This window comes from Poecilia reticulata, chromosome 17, assembly GCF_904066995.2.
Source record: "Poecilia reticulata chromosome 17, P_reticulata-male-v2, whole genome shotgun sequence".
Lineage (NCBI taxonomy): Eukaryota > Metazoa > Chordata > Actinopteri > Cyprinodontiformes > Poeciliidae > Poecilia > Poecilia reticulata.
The window spans coordinates 1,962,194-1,981,001 of NC_088846.1; the positions used below are offsets into that span (position 1 = coordinate 1,962,194).

General features: G+C 41.6%; 1 protein-coding gene across 3 annotated transcripts in view; it reads left to right on the forward strand.

Moving 5' to 3' along the window:
* Window positions 1–18,808, forward strand: part of xkr4 (XK related 4) — a 76,133-nt gene that overhangs the window by 27,152 nt on the left and 30,173 nt on the right. For 2 of the 3 annotated variants that reach the window (XM_008433523.3, XM_008433521.3), the window contains exon 2: window positions 17,556–17,755. The exons of the other annotated variant lie outside the window; for it this stretch is intronic. In XM_008433523.3, coding sequence (XP_008431745.1) covers window positions 17,556–17,755 — 200 coding nt within the window. The remainder of the gene's footprint in view (window positions 1–17,555; window positions 17,756–18,808) is intronic. 3 annotated transcript variants of the gene reach the window in all.

Sequence of the window (18,808 nt, forward strand, 5' to 3'; positions counted from 1 at the left end):
GGGTAGAATATCGTCCCGTGTCTTGACGGACAGCCAATCAGATCCTGCGGCTCAGAGCTGGTGACATTTTTTTGGGTCTACCACTTGACTTTTTGTTCCATATCCCTCAGGATCATTTAAAAAATGCAAAATCACTGTCTTACTGCGTCCAACCTCAGTAGCGATGGCATGTTGTGAGAGGCCTTGCTTATGCAGCTCAACAATCCTACCACGTTCAAAGTCAGTGAGCTTTTTTGCTTTTGCCATCAGGAGCTCTTGACAGTGTAAAGACTTAACAGAAAATGACATGGAATCCAGATTTTTGCACAGCTTTTGGCTTTTAAAGACTATGGCCTTAAACTTGATCAGCTGAAAAAATCATGTTTGAGTGTAAATGCAGTTTTCAGAAAATTCCCTGCTCAAAAGTTCTTGTCTCTTGCACTGATTTTTTCCTTTAACATTGTGAAGCTCTACTTAGAACCTTCTTATGATCCAATAGTGCAAAATTCAAATTCTTGCAATTTTTTGACTGGTCTTAAGAGTTTGATCAGGAGTGTATCTGCTCAGTTCAACAGTAAATCACTTAATTACAATATTGCTCCGACGTTTTCGGCGATGTCTGCTCCCGCTGCATTAACAGCCAGCTCCCCTCGCCAGCTGTCAGCTGGCCGGGCACTCCAGGTTCGGTACACCGAGAGAGAACTCATGTCTCCCTGCAAATTGTTTTAAAAACTCCCAATAATTTTCCCCTATGAGTGGAGGTGAAGCACAGATATTAAGCCAGGTAATAGCTGTAAATTTCTTTTGGTTCACTAAAGTATTTAATTTATTCCTGAGCAAATGGGCTTGACTGATTAAAGCTAAGCCTCGCTGCATTTAATTTATTTGCGTCTTTTTTTTGTTTGCTGCATTTTATTTGCTTTTTGTTTGCATCTATTTTTGTTTGCTGCATTTCATTTGTGCACATGTCTTTTTTTTGTTTGCATGTTTTCTCTGTTGCTGCGCATTTGCACCTGTCGGCCACCATAAATTTGGGTTCAATTAACACAAAAACAAGGCAACCCACATACATTTTCTGACAGATAATGAGGAGTACAGCTGTTTAAATTAGCTAATCAACCACCGCCAGTACTCCATCACTTCCTAATGACCGCAAAATGAAAATTCAAAAACATAAATCTGCAATGTACAGAATGTTCTGTTTGGTGTGTTCTTTTTGTTTTTTTCTAGTGTTAATTCCTGATGCACTTGAACTAATCTTTGTTCTGCGCTCTGGGGCTGTTGTTTATTGGTTGCCGTGGTAACAAGTCTGCATACAACGTTAAGCTGACAGACTGAGAAAAAAATTATAAAACCACTCATTTCCCTAAAATTTTTCCAGGACTAATTACATAATTTGTTCATAGAACGTGGCGATATTTAGAGCAATTATCAAAAAGGATGAAATATTTCATAAAGCATATAGGAGTCAGTTTGTCAAATTTTAAATCATATTAAGTAAAATTAAATTATGGGCCATTATAAAGAGAAATTTGCTTTGTTCTCTCTTGTTTCTAGAACTGACAGAAACCAAACTATAGATTTATTAGCAGAGAGAATATATATTTTACATATCCAAACATCAGCATCTCAGCTTTATGCCATAATTTATAGAATCTAGTAATGGTGACCATCTAGTAATATCGATGGTCTCTCTACTCACCAACTGCCCCAACTAGACCCAAAACAGGTTTTGCGTCTTTACTATTTGCTATATTAAAGATGCATCATATCTCATCATTTAGAATCATCTGCTACGTGTAATTCAGCAGGACAAAAAGGTTTGGCCAACCAACTGAGGAGCAGCTGTTGAGTCAGAATCACATAATTGAAAAATACAAAGTTTGCACTGGAGGGCTGCACAGTGGCACAGTTGGTAGAGCTGTTGCCTTGCAACAAGAAGGTTCTGGGTTCGATTCCCAGCCTGGGGTCTTTCTGCATGGAGTTTGAATGTTCTCCCTGTGCATGCATGGATTCTCTCTGGGTATTCTGGCTTCCTCCCAGAGTCCAAAAACATGACCTCTCCAAATTCTCCCTAGGTGTGAGTGTGTGCATGGTTGTTTGTCCTGTCTGTCTCTGTGTTGCCCTGCGACAGACTGGCGACCTGTCCAGAATCAGCCCCACCTCTCACCTGGAACGATAGCTGGAGATGGGCACCAGCAACCCTCCCAAACCCACCAGGGACAAGGGTGTACAGAAAATGGATGGATGGATGGAAAGTTTGCACTGACCAGGATTCATTTGGTTTATACAGAAGTTACTTATTCTGCTTTTGAAATGTTTACTAACATTTTGATTGTTACAGAATCTCATGTTGTTCATTTTAGCACTTGATAAAATCAGACAATTTTTCTTCACAAAAGATATTACTGAATCGTGAAAGTGTTTTCAACTGTAGGCAAGCATTCAGCAAATACAGGCTGATTCCATAAATTAGAGTATGACTGAAAAGTTCCTTTGTCAGGAGTTCCATCACTAAGTGAAAGATGTTAAATAGATTAATTAGATTACTTCCGTTTTTACATTCTTATATTTCGTAGTATGTTTAATACCTCCTAAAAGGTTATTTTCGAAAGGTACTATTAATCTGACAAGCCTGATCAGGACGTATGTCCTAATTTATTGAGTCAGACTGTCTGGCATTCACATGTAAATTTTGGCATTATTCTTAGCACTAGAAAAGAAAAGGCTTTCCAGTAACTGTGGGTACATCAGCGCCCTAACTCCCTCCACCCCCACTCCCTGTTCCTTTGTCCCCACCAACTTGCAACACTTTCTGAGGGATACACGGTGAGGGTATTGTAATTTTAGTCATTACATGATCATAAGAGCGATAGTCCATTGTCCTTCCATGGAAGAGTGAAGCATCCAGACGGACAATAAAACACTTTTTAATATAAATTGCTGCTTTGATATGATCACAGCACTGCCAAAACATATGTACAAAAACCCTCAATAAAACATAAAATATTTGAAAATCAAACACCAGACAGTGAATAACAGTAACATCATCAGCCGGTGTAATGCTGAACTAATGTGGTGAAGCTACCAGTAGCAGAAGAACGAAGCTGTGCCAAGAAGCTAACAGAAAAACTGAAGAGAGGAAGAGCTACCATCAATACAGTTGCAGCCAGGCATGTTTTAATGTTACACAATACAGTTTCAGTAAGTTGCTCAAAGTCTAAACTGGTATTGTTGTGTATATAAGGTGTAAAGTTTACCTTCGAGCAAACACCCCCAAAGAATTCTCAGTGCCCCCTTTTGTAAAAATTTCCGCCAGCGCTCCTGCCGTCCTCTGAACGCCCCCCGGGGGGCGTTACTGCCCCCATTGAGAAATGCTATGCTATACAAATAAAATTTGATAGACTGATTGATTGTGCCTGTCGTGGTGGCAACCCTCGAACCCGTTGGTGGACAATTTCGGTGAGGGATGCTGTCAGGCTGAAGAAGGAGTCCTATTGGGCCTTTTTGGCCTGTGGGACTCCAGAAACAGCTTATGGGTACTGGCGGGCAAAGCGGCATGCGGCTCGGGTGATTGCTGAGGCAAAAACTTGGGCGTGGGAGGAGTTTGGAGAGACCATGGAGAAAGAGAGTGTTCTCCAATTACAGGGGGGTTACACTCTTAAGCCTCCCTGGTAAGATCTATTCAGGGGTTCTGGAGAGGAGGGTCCATCGGATAGTTGAACCTCGGATTCAGGAAGAGCAGTGTGGTTTTCGTTCTGGTCGTGGAACACTGGACCAGCTCTACACCCTCAGCAGAGTCCTGGAGGGTGTATGGGAGTTCACCCAACCGGCCTACACGTGTTTTGTGGACTTGAAGAAGGCATTCAGCGGTGTCCCTCTGGGAGCCTTTTGGGGGGGACCTCCGGGAATATGGGGTACCGGGCCCATTGATACGGACTGTCAGGTCCCTGTATGACCGGTGTCAGAGTCTGGTCCACATTGCTGGCAGTAAGTCGGGCTCATTTCTGGTGAGAGTTGGACTTCACCAAGGCTGCCCTTGTCACCGATTTTGTTCATTACTTTCATGGACAGAATTTCTAGGCGCAGCCGAGGTGTTAAGGGGATCTGATATTGGTGGCCTTAGGATCACATCTCTGCTTTTTACGAATGATGTGGTCCTGTTGGCTTCATCAGGTCGTGATCTGCAGCTCTCGCTGGAGCGGTTCGCAGCCGGGATGGGGATCAGTGCCTCCAAATCCGAGGCCATGGTCTTGAGCTGGAAAAGGGTAGAGTGCCTTCTCCGGATCAGGAGGGTCGTCCTTCCCCAAGTAGAGGAGTTTAATTGTTTGGGGATCTTGTTCACGAATTAGGGAAGAAGGGAGTGGGAGATCGACAGGCAGATTGGTGCAGCGTCTGCTGTGAAGCAGGCACTGTACCGGACCGTCGTGGTGAAGAGGGAGCTGAGCCAAAAAGCAAAGCTCTCGATTTACCCGTCGATCTACGTTCCCACCCTCATCTATGGTCACGAGCTTTGGGTCATGACCGAAAGAACGAGGTCGAGGAAATGGGTTTTCTCCGCAGGGTGTCTGGGCTGTCCCTTAGAGATAGGGTGAGAAGTTCGGTCATCCAGGAGGACTCAGAGTAGAGCCGCTGCTCCTCCACGTCAAGAGGAGCCAGTTGAGGTGGCTCAGGCATCTGGTTAGGATGCCTCCTGGACGCCTCCCTGAGGTGAGGTGTTTTGGGCACGTCCCACCGGGAGGAGGCCCCGGGAAAGACCCAGGACACGCTGGAGGGACTATATAGTCCCTCGGCTGGCCTGGGAACACCTTCACATTCCCCCGGAGGAGCTGGAAGAAGTGACTGGGGAGAGGGAAGTCTGGGCCTCCCTTCTGAAGCTGCTGCCCCCACAACCCGATCCCGGATAAGCGGAAGAAAATGGATGGATGAATGGATTGATTGATTGATACTTGGTAAACCAAACCCTATGAGTACTTCATGTCCTTGCTTCTTAGAACCTTTTGATCTTGTCTTTGGGTTTTTTATACTCATTTGGTCTCCACATCTGAGCTAGTCTGTATTCAAGACCTCATCTCGGCCATAGACACTGGAAACTGTCTCCATGTCTCCCAGCTTTAACTAACCATCATCATCCTTCTGGGTGCTAAACCTGTCCGTCCTCCCACGATCCCCACTTCCTAGCATTTTCCCAAATCTCCTTCGTGGCTCAAGAATCCTATGCAATCACCAACGACACACAAGGACAGAACAATAATCTTCCACTCACCTCTCACTGGCGTCTGCACCTGCAAACAACTTGAGTAAGCTCATTTCATATTCATCATAAATCTCATCTTTCATGATTCCACACATTGTTCCTGTTGCCTCCAGTTTATTCCAGACCATCATTAAACTCATCATTCATTTCTTTGTAATAAAATCTTTACATTTTATTTGTCTCTTGAGAGTGCCTGTTCATGTGGGTCAGAAGATTAAATATCAACATGACACAACTCTCAGGCCAAGAAGATAATTAGCCAGCACACTCAGGAGAACTCTAGAAAAACACACCTTCATTGAATCTCATGATTCGGCTCTCGGAACTATCTTCGAAGAGAAGTCTACAATTCAATGTTTGGACCAGTTAACCGCTACAATTCAAAATTTGTTAAGTAACGGTTCTACTCCTCCAGCAGATGTTCCTGTTGTTCCATCTCCGGCTCCTCTGAAACCTTCTCCATTGTGACATCAGTGCCCTCAAGCTGGAGAAGTTCAGCCAAAAGAGAGGGTCTATCAGATCCACGGAATCTGACGGACCCACTCGATTCCCACAATCATCCCTGTTTTCCATTACCTGGTGCCCTCCTTCAATAACGATTCTATTAATCTAAGTGCTCTCATTGACTCTAGCTGTGAACAAACCATAGTCGATCATTTCATGATCAAACAGTGCAACATCCACTTCCTTTCCCACCCTTCTTCCAGTTTTATGGTTATCCATGAAACCTGCTCCAACTAATTTCTGGTAAGAATCATGAATTAGTTTCCTTTTGTTTTTTGTTTTGTTTTTTTCTCAATGCCAGCTCCTCCTGGGGCGACTGTGGCTGTGTGGGGTGACCCCACAGTCGACAAGTAGTCATCTTGCGATCGGAAGGTTGTAGGTTCGATTTCAGCTTCCTCCTGCCTCATGTCGATGTGCCCTTGGGCACTTAATTGCCCTGCTTAATTGAATACCAATCTGTGTATCAGTGTATAAATGTGTGGGTGTTCGTGAGTGCGAATGGATGAATGTGACTCTACTGTAAAGCACGTTGAGTGGTCAAAATGATTGGAAAAGCACTATACAAGTTCAGTCCATTTACAATTTCCTCCAAAGTTCTAGACCACGTGTCAAACTCAAGGCCCGCGGGCCACATGTGGCCTGCCATGTCATTTTATGTGGCCCCTCAGCGTTTTATAGGCCCACGATTGACTTAAAATAGGATTTGAGCAAGAATTGACTAAACTACATCTCCCATAATGCATTCCGATTGTTACCGGCCAACATTACGGTTTCTCGCCACTAGAGAGAAGCATAGTACCTGAGTGAAGTTGGCCCCCCCACCTTTTTCAAATCAGACAAAATTGGTGTCAAACGTTTGTGCTACGTTTGTGCTGGTTTGTGCAGCAAAAATTTTCGTTTGTGCCGCTATCATTTTAAAGATATAAAGAAATGTTTCTAGAGGTCATCCAAGGTCAACCAGTACCCCACTTTCTTCAAATCAGACAAAATGGGTGTCAATCAACTCGGCTATGTTTGTGCTGGTTTGTGCAGCAAACATTTTCGTTTCTGCTGCTTTGGCTTTGAAGATATTAATGAAAGTGTAAAGGTCAAAAGGTCAACCAGCCCCCCCACTTTTATGAAATCAAACAAAATTAGTGTCAAACGTTAGTGCTATGTTTGTGCTGGTCTGTGCAGCAAAAATTTTCGTTTGTGCCGATATCATTTTAAAGATATAAAGAAAGTTGGATTTCATAAAAGTTGAGGGGCTGGTTGACCTTTTGACCTTTACACTTTCATTAATATCTTTAAAGCCAAAGCAGCACAAACAAAAAAATTTGCTGCACAAACCAGCACAAACGCAGCCGAGTTGATTGACACCCATTTTGTCTGGTTTGAAGAAGGTGGATGAGGGGTTGACCTTGGATGACCTCTAGAAACATTTCTTTATATCTTTAAAATGATAGCGGCACAAACGAAAATTTTTGCTGCACAAACCAGCACAAACGTAGCACAAACGTTTGACACCAATTTTGTCTGATTTGAAGAAGGTGGGGGGGCCAACTTCACTCAGGTAAGCATAGTCACCTCAAACTGATTATTTATGTAGCCCTGGGGTTTGAGAACCACAAGAAGTGGGGGTTTATGTCTTCTGATAGGTAACTGGGGTTAAGAATGGGTAATGGAGTTACATAAATGTATATTTCGGTGATTTACCTATTGTAGAGTACGGAGAGGGATGATTTCCTGTGTCCGAGAGTAACTGAGATTTACGAGGTGAAGTGAAGTGTACGGGGGGAAGAAAGAGAAGAGAGGATTCTGGGAAGCGGAAGAGAGAACGAGAGCGGAAGGAGAGAGCGGAAGAAAAAAAAAGGAAAGAGGGATTGGAACCATACGAAAAATAATTTGTGTAAAACATAGTTGGTGAGTTAGAAATAAGATTATACGCGGAGTATAGTTCACAATTAAGTAATGGGAAGCGAGGACTGTTACTAATTAGAGGACACTACAGCGGAGCCCGTTTTTGGGTAACGCAGCAAGATGGCGGGGACGTTTCCCTAAAGGTAAAGAAAGCTACAGGAATCCTGCGTGGAGACGCTATAGGAAAAGGAAAAAAAAAGAAAGTGGACTCGCGAAGCAGCGGTGACGGTGAGGACGTCGGCGGAGCGAGCCGGTTTCGGGATTCCACCCGGTTCCAACAAGAGGAACAGTAACAAGGACTTTGCGTTCGTGTCAGCGAACTCGAACATCAACAGGCCTGCAACGGAAGCGTCAACGGGTATTGGACTGTATGTGTGAGAGTGGGCCCTGTGTGCGGAGATGTGTGAAGTTATATGCTGAAATGGGAAGTTGGTGTAAGTTTAAGAACTGTTACATGTTTGTAAATATATATAAGGGGTTATAGAGACTGATATGTATTAAATTCCTACCAACGTTCAGGGTAGAAGAAGCCAGGTTTGTGTGTTGAAGATAAATAAGAAAAAACAACTTTGTGCGTGGATGTCTGGATTATTTTACTGGGAAGGTAAAAGAATGACAACAGTAGTGGAGTAATGGCTACTCATATGAGGTAAACCTGCGTGGTATCTACCTGAAAATCACGAACCCAAGTAGCCACCCCGCAAGTGAGTTAAAGTTCTGCCCCTGAGAACAGGTGATGGAGCAGTGGGGTGCGGGGGGGATGTCTTATTCGCTATTTTACCAGCGAATAAAACATCGACAAGCTAACATCAAAATGTCCAAGAAAAGACATATCGATTTACAAGCAAGACTGTGAATGAAGATGTGTGTGAGTTGGTGTCAGGGCGGCAGGTCGCGCTAGACTTTTTTTGTTATCCGTCATCTTGACCGACAACATAAAAAAATCGGTCATGTACAATTTTATCCTTGAAATTTCAATCATATTAACATCGGCTATTTAGCCGCATTTTTTGTGGTTTAGCTAATCACCGTGAATCCAGATCTCATCACAAATTAAGCAGATAAATGCATCTACATTTTTCTCCGTAGTGACAAAAACCACTGACTGTGGCCCCAATAACTTTTAATAAATTAAATTGAGCGACTTCTCTTAAATTACCAGCACTTCACACGCTGGGATCTGAACGCACTTCTTCCTGGTCCCCATCTGCAGAAAAATATGCGCATCAGTCAGTTGGATCTGTCTGATCAGATCAATTGAACTCTGTGAGTGTTTTTTACCCTGCGCGGTCCGGTGTACCTTTTACCAGGATTTTAATTTAATTTAATTTTTTTTTTTGCGTGTTTTCGCTTCTCCGAAATGGACAGATGTTACGTCTGCAGAGCTCCTCCAGGACGCCGCACTCCTGGGTAATGTGCACCAAGGCTCCATTTGTTAAATCTTCTGGATGAGTTACTCCCAGCGGTTTTTAATTCTTCGCAGCGGCGTAGCGCATGAGCAGCGGACTGCGCATGTTACAGTCTAATTAACTCTTGCATCGTCATTTATTTCCTCAAGATAAACTGTCGGCTCCTCAAATGGATTAGCACAACGTTGCATTCTCTTTAGTTTTATCTGGTCTGTAATGGAGACTTGAATTTAACGCGCCATTTCAACCAAAGGTTTGTAATGCGCGTCCTAACCAGACGCTCCAAAGAGTCCGGTCCATATCTCTTAAACACGCCATCAGCTCCCGGTCAGAAAGACGCATTAAGTTCAGAGACCATGAGAAAGGATTTTTTAATTAATTGATTTCAGTTGCCTCAGAGATTAAATCTTTGCGTTAAGTCTATAATGTCTGCCCATGTGAACCAGTCGGATCGGCTTTGCGTTCAAGGACAAGCAAACATCATCTAATTATGTGAAATACATGTTGGTTGTGTAATAACAAAAAAAAAGGTTTTGTGAATGAAGTTGAGTGTTAACATCAAAACTTGTTTTTAATTATTTGTTTGCTTTAAACACTGATTTAAATATTGTAATTTTTTAAACTGAACAGTAATTTTAAATCCATGGAAACTCAAATGTAATATTTAAAACTTCAATACATAAAATCAGTTATTTAACAATATGAGGTGTTGTTTAATTTATTTTTAACATTGTATTTTCATACATTTATGCTAGGGCTCCCCAAGTCTAGTTTTCCAGAGCTACCATCTGCAACTTTAGATGTGTTCCTTCTCTAACACACACCTGGATCATTTACTCATTATAAGCCTCTACAGAACTGAGTTGCTGCTAATGAGGGAAGTCAACCTTTTGTCTGGGGTGTGACTTAGCAGGGATGGATCTAAAAGTTGCAGTCTGGAGGACTGCACCTGGGCACTCTTTTTTTTTATTTTTTTATTTCTGATTTTTAACAAAACAATGAGCATACATAGACTTTCAAGTCATGCTTTAGACAGTACTTTGTAGAATAAACATAAACTAATAAATGACAAGAACCAAAAATAGAACAAGACATACAAACACAAATCTAGCAATTAATTCCATAAGTACATGGATACAAAGTAGATAACTAAAAAATAAACAAGCAGAGGTAACAGACAGAAAATAAAATATAAATTAAACAGAAAACAACTAAAACGGGGCACTTAAAGGGCTTAATGTATTCTGCGCTACTAAAATTGTTATAAGACTTAGATAAAGGGTGTATGCCATTACAACTGGTAAGTAAGGGGAGCACCACTCATGGGGTCACATCGAGTGTCAAAGACCTGACATGGTCCAGAAACGGTGACCAAATTCTTGAGAATGTGATTTCAGAGCCTTTGACAGTATGCCTAATTTTTTCCAGTTTCATGAACAAAAGGGCATCTTTTATCCAATGAGAATGTGAGGGTGGGAGAGGATTCTTCCAATGCATCAGTATGATACGTCTAGCCAGTAGCGTGAGGAAGGCCACAAGATCAGCATGATGGGGTGGCAGTAACTGGCTTTTGGGGAGAACCCCAAATAAAGCAGTGAGTGGAGAGGGCTGTACTGTGGTCGAGGTGATTACAGAAAGTGAGTCAAAAACAGTTTTCCAAAATTGAAATAGAGAGGAACATATGACCGAGAGTGGCTGGACCCAAACCACACTTCACACAGCTTGAATCCACATCTGGAAAGATTCGAGCCAGTTTGCTTTTGGACCAGTGTGCTCTGTGGACGACTTTACACTGAATAATTCTATGTCGGGCACAAATCGATGAGGTGTGAATGCGTTCTAGAATAGTTTGCCACATTTCATTATCAATCTCTGTGTTAAGATCATCAGACCAAGTAGCTTGAAGATGGCCAAGCCCAGGAGTCGCATTGGATGTTAAGAGGTTGTATATTTTTGATATTGTACCCTTTGGAGTGGGACTTATTTCTAGCAGTCGATCAACCAAATTGGGGGCAGGAATTATTGGAAAACCTGGGAAACGATGACGAATAAAGTCTCTAACTTGTAGAAATCTAAAAAAATGGGCAGCTGGTAAGTTCAAATTTGAAGATAATTAAGCAAATGAGGCAAAAGTACCATCTAAGTATAGATCTTTCAGAGAAAAAAGTCCATGGCTTTTCCAAACTGAAAAAGTTTTATCAATGAGTGAAGGTGGAAATAGAGGATTAGAGTTTAGTGGTGATAAAAGAGGTATTCTCTGGATCCCAAAATGTTGCATAATCTGAGCCCATATTCTAAGGCAGTTCTTAACAATTATATTGTTAGTGTAAGTTATAGGAGATGTTGCAGGGGGAAGGCATAAAAGAGAGTGCAAGGAAGCAGAGCTACATGAGGCCTCTTCTATCGGTAACCATTTGGGAGTCTCACAGTTCGCATTGCACCAAAATAACATTGTACGAATATTAACAGACCAATAATAGCATAAGAAATTTGGTGTGGCAAGCCCTCCCATTTCCTTACTTTTCTGTAGGATACTCTTTCGTATTCTAGGAGGTTTTCTGTTCCATATGAAATGAAAAACTGAAGCATCGAGTGTCCTAAAAAGTTTTTGGGGATAAATACTGGTAAACACTGGAAGAGGTACAAGAATTTTGGCAAAACATTCATCTTGATACAGCTGATCCTGCCTGCTAAAGAAAGTGGCAGCATGGACCAGCGCTGTAAGTCCTGAGTCAGCTGGTCAAGTAAGGGAGTAGAATTAGCTTTAAAAAGTTGTGAATATTTCTTAGTTACATGGATTCCCAGGTACTTAAATGCTTGCAGAGAGATCTTGAATGGTAAGCTAGTGAGTGGGTAGGCCATAGCTGCATCATTAATTGGAAATAATTCACTTTTATTAAAGTTCAATTTATATCCAGATATTTGTCCAATCTTTTCAAGCAGGTTTAATATTGGATGCATTGAGGTCTCTGGGTCTGAGAGAAAAAGTAACAGATCATCAGCATATAAAGAGACTTTATGGTCCAGACCACCTCTTGTAATGCCGTGCATGGGACTGGATCTAAGGGCTGCAGCCAGAGGCTCTATAGCAATTGCAAACAAAAGAGGTGAGAGTGGACAGCCCTGGCGAGTTCCACGGCCTAGGTGAAAATATTCTGAGTGGTCATTATTTGTGCGGACACTGGCTAATGAACAGTTTGATCCAGGAAATAAAGGAACAACCAAAACCAAAACGTCGTAAGGTGTAAAACAAATAGGACCACTCTACTCGATCAAAAGCTTTTTCGGCATCCATTAAGATAATTACTTCTGGGGTATCAGCTGATGTAGTTGAATATATTATATTTAGCAACCGCCTAATATTATGATAGGAGTGTCTGTTTTTAATAAAGCCTGTCTGGTCAGGGTTGATGATTTGGGTCATGATTACCTCCAGACGTTTTGCCAACATCTTTGCCAAAATCTTGACATCTGTACAGAGCAATGAAATTGGCCGGTAGTTGTTGCAGACTCGTGGATCTTTATCTTTCTTTAGGATAAGGGAGATAGTAGCTTGTCGCATTGTGAGAGGGAGAACACCAAATTCATATGCTTCTTTAAGCATGTTAAGCAGAAGGGGAGATAGTTTGTCTGAAAAGACCTTATAGAATTCTGATGGAAAGCCATCAGGTCCAGGGCATTTTCCACTCTGCAATGATAATATAGCACTCTTGATCTCAGCGAACGTGAAGGGTTTATCTAAGTCAGAGGCAGTTTCTGGATCAATTGTAGGGATAGAACAATTATCAAAGAAACTTTCATAGTGAGCTTGATCGGGTGAACACTCTGAACTGTATAAAGTGGAATAGTAGTCTCTAAACTGATTGTTAATAGTTTGTGGATTAATAGAAGTCCCATTGGAGATGTTAATTTCAGTGATGTGCTGGTTTGAAGCTCTCTGCCGAATCTAATGAGCAAGAATTTTGCTGGGCTTGTCACCAAACTCCTAATAACTATAACGGCTTTTTAATAATAGTGCCGCAGCTGCGTCAGAGGCTAGAGTGTCAAATTCAGCCTTTTTTATCAACAAACTTTTTATAAGGTCTGGAGCAGGGGACTCTGCACATTTTGTTTGCAGGTCAGATATAGCACTAGATAGGATAAGCCATTTTTGTGCAGTTGTTTTTCTAAGATATGCAGAGTAAGCTATTATCTCCCCCCGTAAATATGCCTTACATGCCTCCCAAACTGTTGCTGCAGATACATCTGGAGTAACATTAGAGGAGATAAACAGGTCTAAATGGTCATTCATAGTGTTGACAAAAACAGAATCACTGAGTAAGACTGAATTAAAACGCCACGGAGGCCGTGAAGCAGGTCCACCCGAGAGAGAGAGATCCAAGATGACAGGAGAATGATCTGAGATTACGATGGGATTATAGCAACATGACCTAACTGAGGAGAGCAGTCTGTTATCCAGGAGAAAAAAGTCAATTCTAGAGAAAGTAGAATGCACTGGGGAGAAAAAGGAAAATTTTCTGGTGTTAGGGTTGAAATAACGCCAAACGTCTGAGACTGCATATTGCTTCATAAATGTATGTAAAACTTTGGAAGACTTAGAGACTGAATATGACTTGCTTGAGGAACGGTCAAGCAAAGGGTCAAGGCAGCAGTTAAAGTCACCCCCGAGAATGAGCTGGCTATTATTCAGATCAGGAAGTGAGAAGAAAATGTTTTTGAAAAAGTCCTCATCATCACAATTCGGACCATATATGTTTACTAATGCCAGATTGCTACTGCTAATTCTTCCCAAGACAATAATATAACGGCCGTTAGGGTCGGACATGACTTTGGTCACAGAGAGGGGAACAGATTTATGTATTAAAATAGCAACCCCACGTGCCTTGCTATTAAATGATGAATGATGCACCTGGCCAACCCACCCACTGCGAAGCCTGAGCTGGTCTTACAGTTTTAAATGTGTTTCCTGTAAGAAAGCAATTGTTGTGTTTAAGTGTTTTAGATGATTAAATACTTTTTTACGCTTTATAGGAGAGTTCAACCCTTTAACATTCCAACTAACAAATCTTAACGAATCCCCTGGTGGTGCCAATGGGGCGTCAGTACTTGGCATAACACCCTAGGTGTGATAGATACAAAAAAGACAGAGAGCTATGAACTGTAGCACATATGTAATGAGTAGCACCATACATGCAGATAGGAAGACCCGCAAACACACATATAAAAAGAGGAAAGAAAAACAATAAAAATAAAAATGGGAAAAAATGGTGTCGCAAAAGGCAGGCACCAGAACTCTGATAAACCTATCAGCATATTTTAATACTTCCTTTTTCCTAAATTCCAACTCCTTGCAACCGCATTATGGAAAAACAGATAGATTAGAACCCCACTCCTTATATCTTAGAGTGATCAAGCTGTGTATATGTAATGTAAATACAGTATTATTCACTAACAAATGGACCAAACAAGCCGCACTGAATTAGGGAAATAATTAAACGCAATTGAGAAAAGAAAGGAAAAAATGTTAGATTTCCAAGGCAACAAAGAATGTTACGCTTTTTTTTTCTTCTTTTTTTTTAATCCTGACCCAAATCCTGGACGAATTTAGCCGCATCCGCGGCCGACGGGAGCCACTTCTTATCTCCGTTCGGGAGTGTGATGCGCAACTTCGCAGGAAATAGCAACGCCGGCCTGTATCCCTGCTTGTACAGTTCAGTCATGGCACCACTGTACTCGCCGCGCTGTTTCACAACCTCTGGACTGTAGTCATCATAGAAGCGGATCCTATGCCCCTGATAAGACAGTGCGCCCCTCTTGCGGGCTTGGCGGATAATCAGGTCTTTCTCTTGGAATCTATGGAAGCGCAGGATGACAGGGCGAGAACGGGATCCCGGGGCGGGCTTGGGGGCGAGGGTGCGGTGCGCTCGATCTATTTCAGGAGGGGAAGGGAGCGTGTCTTTACCGAAGACTTCAGTCAAAAGCTTTGAGAAAAACGAGGATGGCCGGGGACCTTCTATATCTTCTGGTAAACCGACAATGCGAATGTTTTGGCGCCTGCTGCGCCCCTCCAGATCCACCACTTTAGCTCTCAGCGTCTCATTTTCTTTTTGAAGATTAGCACACACCTTCTCCACCTGCAGCAAGCGCGCGTCATTAGCAGTTGCATTATCTTCCAATGAGCAAATACGCTGACCGTGATCTGTCATAGTAGAGTTGATGCTGTCCAGTGTGGAGTTCAGAGACTCAAAAGACAACTTGAACTCCGCAGACAGGGCCTCTTTATGACTGCCAAGGAGCGAGCTAATGTCCGCGATTGTTATGCTAGCAGTAGCCGGCGGCGCATCTCTTTCTCGTTCAGAGGATTTTCCTTTGGCCTTGGACATGACGAAGTAAGTTTGAAAGAAATATTAACAACAGCAACAAAGAAAAAAAATTAATCTTTATAAAGGAGATGGGGTTCTAAAAAGGTATAAAAAGCACAAATGTAGCAGCAGTCCAAGCGTGCGTCTACTCCTCACGCATTCCAACCGGAAGTCCGCACCTGGGCACTCCTGATTTGTACCGTCAATGTGGCCCGTTGAGGGTGGCCATTATGCTGAACTGGCTCATTAAACACAACCTAGATTGGTCTAATTCACACATTGAATCCTGGTCCACCTGGTCTCTCTATTTGCCTGCAGTCTGCTGTTCATCCGAGCCCACTTCCTATCATTCAAGAGAAACAAGCACCTCCTGATCTCTCCAATGTCCTCTGACTATATCAAACAGTATTCAGATCCAAAGCTCTCTCTCCCTCATTGACTCCACAATTATGCCATAAATCTAGGTGCTCTGTTCCCTTCCAGCTGCCTTTTTAATCCTTCTCATCCACATGTACTGAATGCAGAAATTATTCACCACTCAAATCACCCATTGGAGCAGGCTTCTTTGGGTAAGAGAAGAGTCCTTCCGCCCTTGTATTGATTAGAGGACCAAATCAAATCAGTTTTAAAAAGTCCATTATCCCTCATCCACCTTTGAGCCTGTTCATGATGCCACTATTTTCACCCAACTCAACCTTTGGAACGCTTACCACCTCATTTGCACCTGGTCAAGTGGAAGGCAGCTTTCCGGATTCGCCTGTGCTGGAGAGACAGATGTTCAAAGGAACATCTGTCTCTCCTTCCTGCTTCAAGAATCCTCTGCCATCGTCAATACACAAGGACAGAACAACTTCCACTCACCTCTCTCTAGCATCTCTACCTACAATCAACTCAAGTAAGCTCTTATATTTCATGGCACATCTCCTATCCAACCCAATCTCACCTTTCATGTTTCCACACGGTGTGCCTGTTGCCAGCCAGTTTCTTACAGACCAGCATTAAAGTCGTTATTTTCTTTGTAATAAAATCTTTAAATTGTACTTGTCTCCTGAGTGTCTGTGCATGTGGATCAGAAAACTAAATACCAACATGACAGGCAGTGAGAAATGAATATCTTCTTATTCAGTGTATGTAAATATCTTGTTTCAACTGTATCATGCTGAGAAAATATGAGCTTCCCCAACACCAGAACTTTCTCTGGTAATATTTCTACCCAGGTCATTTTTTTTAAACACCAGTAATTGCAGGCAAGAAATAACCCTCAGCAGCAACTTTGTCGCCTAAAGTTAACTTTTTGGCAAATGGTAAAATTACCTCTATCTCATTGCTCAGCTACAAGGAATTGTTTAGTTAATCATTAGCTACTCATTTATTGAGTGTGAAATAAATCCAGGAATAAGTTTATACTTATATAACAAGAAAAATTTAATCACTTTTACCCAGTTATAAAATGTTTTTTTTAAATGGGTTTCTGAATTTGACAGACATGTTTGACAAACTAAACACAGTAAGTTAGAATTAGAAATAGTTATTGAATATTTCTATACATGTACAACTTATATTGTCAATGAATACATACATTGAGAGCATGTTTCTTTGAGCAAAAATTCTATAAAATCTGAATTTAAATCAATGTAATTGTTTCTAGTGTGCAGATGTCTTGCAGCCAAGTTTCCATAAAATCTTTTTTTATTATTATTTTTAAAGAATCTGTTTTTTGTGTAGGTCTACCACTACACTTTTAAGTTTGGATTTGCTCAGTGTAAGTATTTGCAGTTATCTGACATCAAGAATCAGATTCTAACACATTGCCAGAGTGCATTCATAACTATTCTTTGGTCATAAAAGGTTCTTGTCTGTACCATTTCATTATTTTTTTTACATTTTACTTGAAATTCTACAACACAAGCTATTTAAAAGTAGAAAGACATTTTTCCAAACTTATTCAGACACAAGACAGACTTCCGCCAGACAGTGATAGTTACACTAATATGGAATAGCTTTTTACTGAAGTGATTCTTTGGTGCTGCCCATACTTGTCATGGAATTAGGAAGTTGTCTTGATGAAAGTTTACTGTGCATCGTTGTTCTGACCCGTGATTTTATAACTGAGTTGTTAAAAAAGTTTTTTCCTGTTTTGTGTAGGTATTTCCATACCATGTATCTGGGAATACGGAGTCGTCAGAGTTCAAAGTCAGAACATTGGCGATACTACTGGAAGATGGTGTATGAGTTCGCTGATGTGAGCATGTTGCATTTACTGGCCACCTTTCTGGAGAGTGCACCTCAGCTGGTGTTGCAGCTGTGCATCATCATACAAACACACAATCTTCAGGCTGTTCAAGGTAACCCCCTACACCTTGTAACTGCTACTTTCTATTCAGTAGATTTACATACCACCAATTCTCAAAAAAGGTAATAAAAAATAAATCTAGCAAGTTTACAAATAATTTTAAAATTTCATGTATGAATTTAATCTCGTGCAGTCTTTTTTTCAACATATGCTCTTCAGCAGCGATTCTCAAGCTTTTATGTTCAAATATCAGAATATGATTTTTGGATCAACTCAAAGACTAGGACCAAGAAATAAAAAGCACTGTCCTTCTATTCATTAGGCCCTAGCAGCTAAGTGCTGCAAAGGCCTATTGAAATTGTGCTGTTTATTATGAGGCCCGAGCAGCTAAGCGCTGCGAAGGTCCTATTGTAATTGTACTGTTTATTAGGCCAGAGCAGCTAAGCGCTGCGAAGGCGTATTGTAATTGTACTGTTTATTAGGCCAGAGCAGCTAAGCGCTGCAAAGGCCTAATTGTGCTGTTTATTAATATAATTCTGCCCCCCAAATAAATTGGCTTTTTGGGGGCTTTATCATATTCAGAAACTCACCAAACTTGGCGGGCGCATAGAGCCCGTGTAAAATTTACGTATTTTAAGGTTGTCATAAAAATCGCAAAAGAAACTGCTTAACGGCGCCCTCTAGAAAATTTCAAAAGACCCTTTCGTATTCACTTACTTTGTCGTAGAGACTTGAAATTCGGTACACTTGTAGAGCTCCCCAAGACAGTCGGAATTTACAATTAATGTCATAATGCAAGTATGACAGGAAGTCGGCCATTTTGGATTGAAGTTCCGATTTTGACCCCATTTTGGCCGTTTACAGCCGTCACATTTGTTCGAACTCCTCCTAGGGATTTCGATTGATCGGCTTCAAACTCTGTGAGATTGTTCATAAGGCATGGCCGATTCAAAGTTATCAAAACAGTGAGTTTTCGTGCATGCTGAAGGAGTCATACAGGGGTCAAAGTTCACCTATTCGCCTTGAAAAACAAAACTGTTATAACTCTTACACAAAAGCTCACAGAGGCACCAAAAATTTTCAGTGATTGATCATCGGGTCCCCT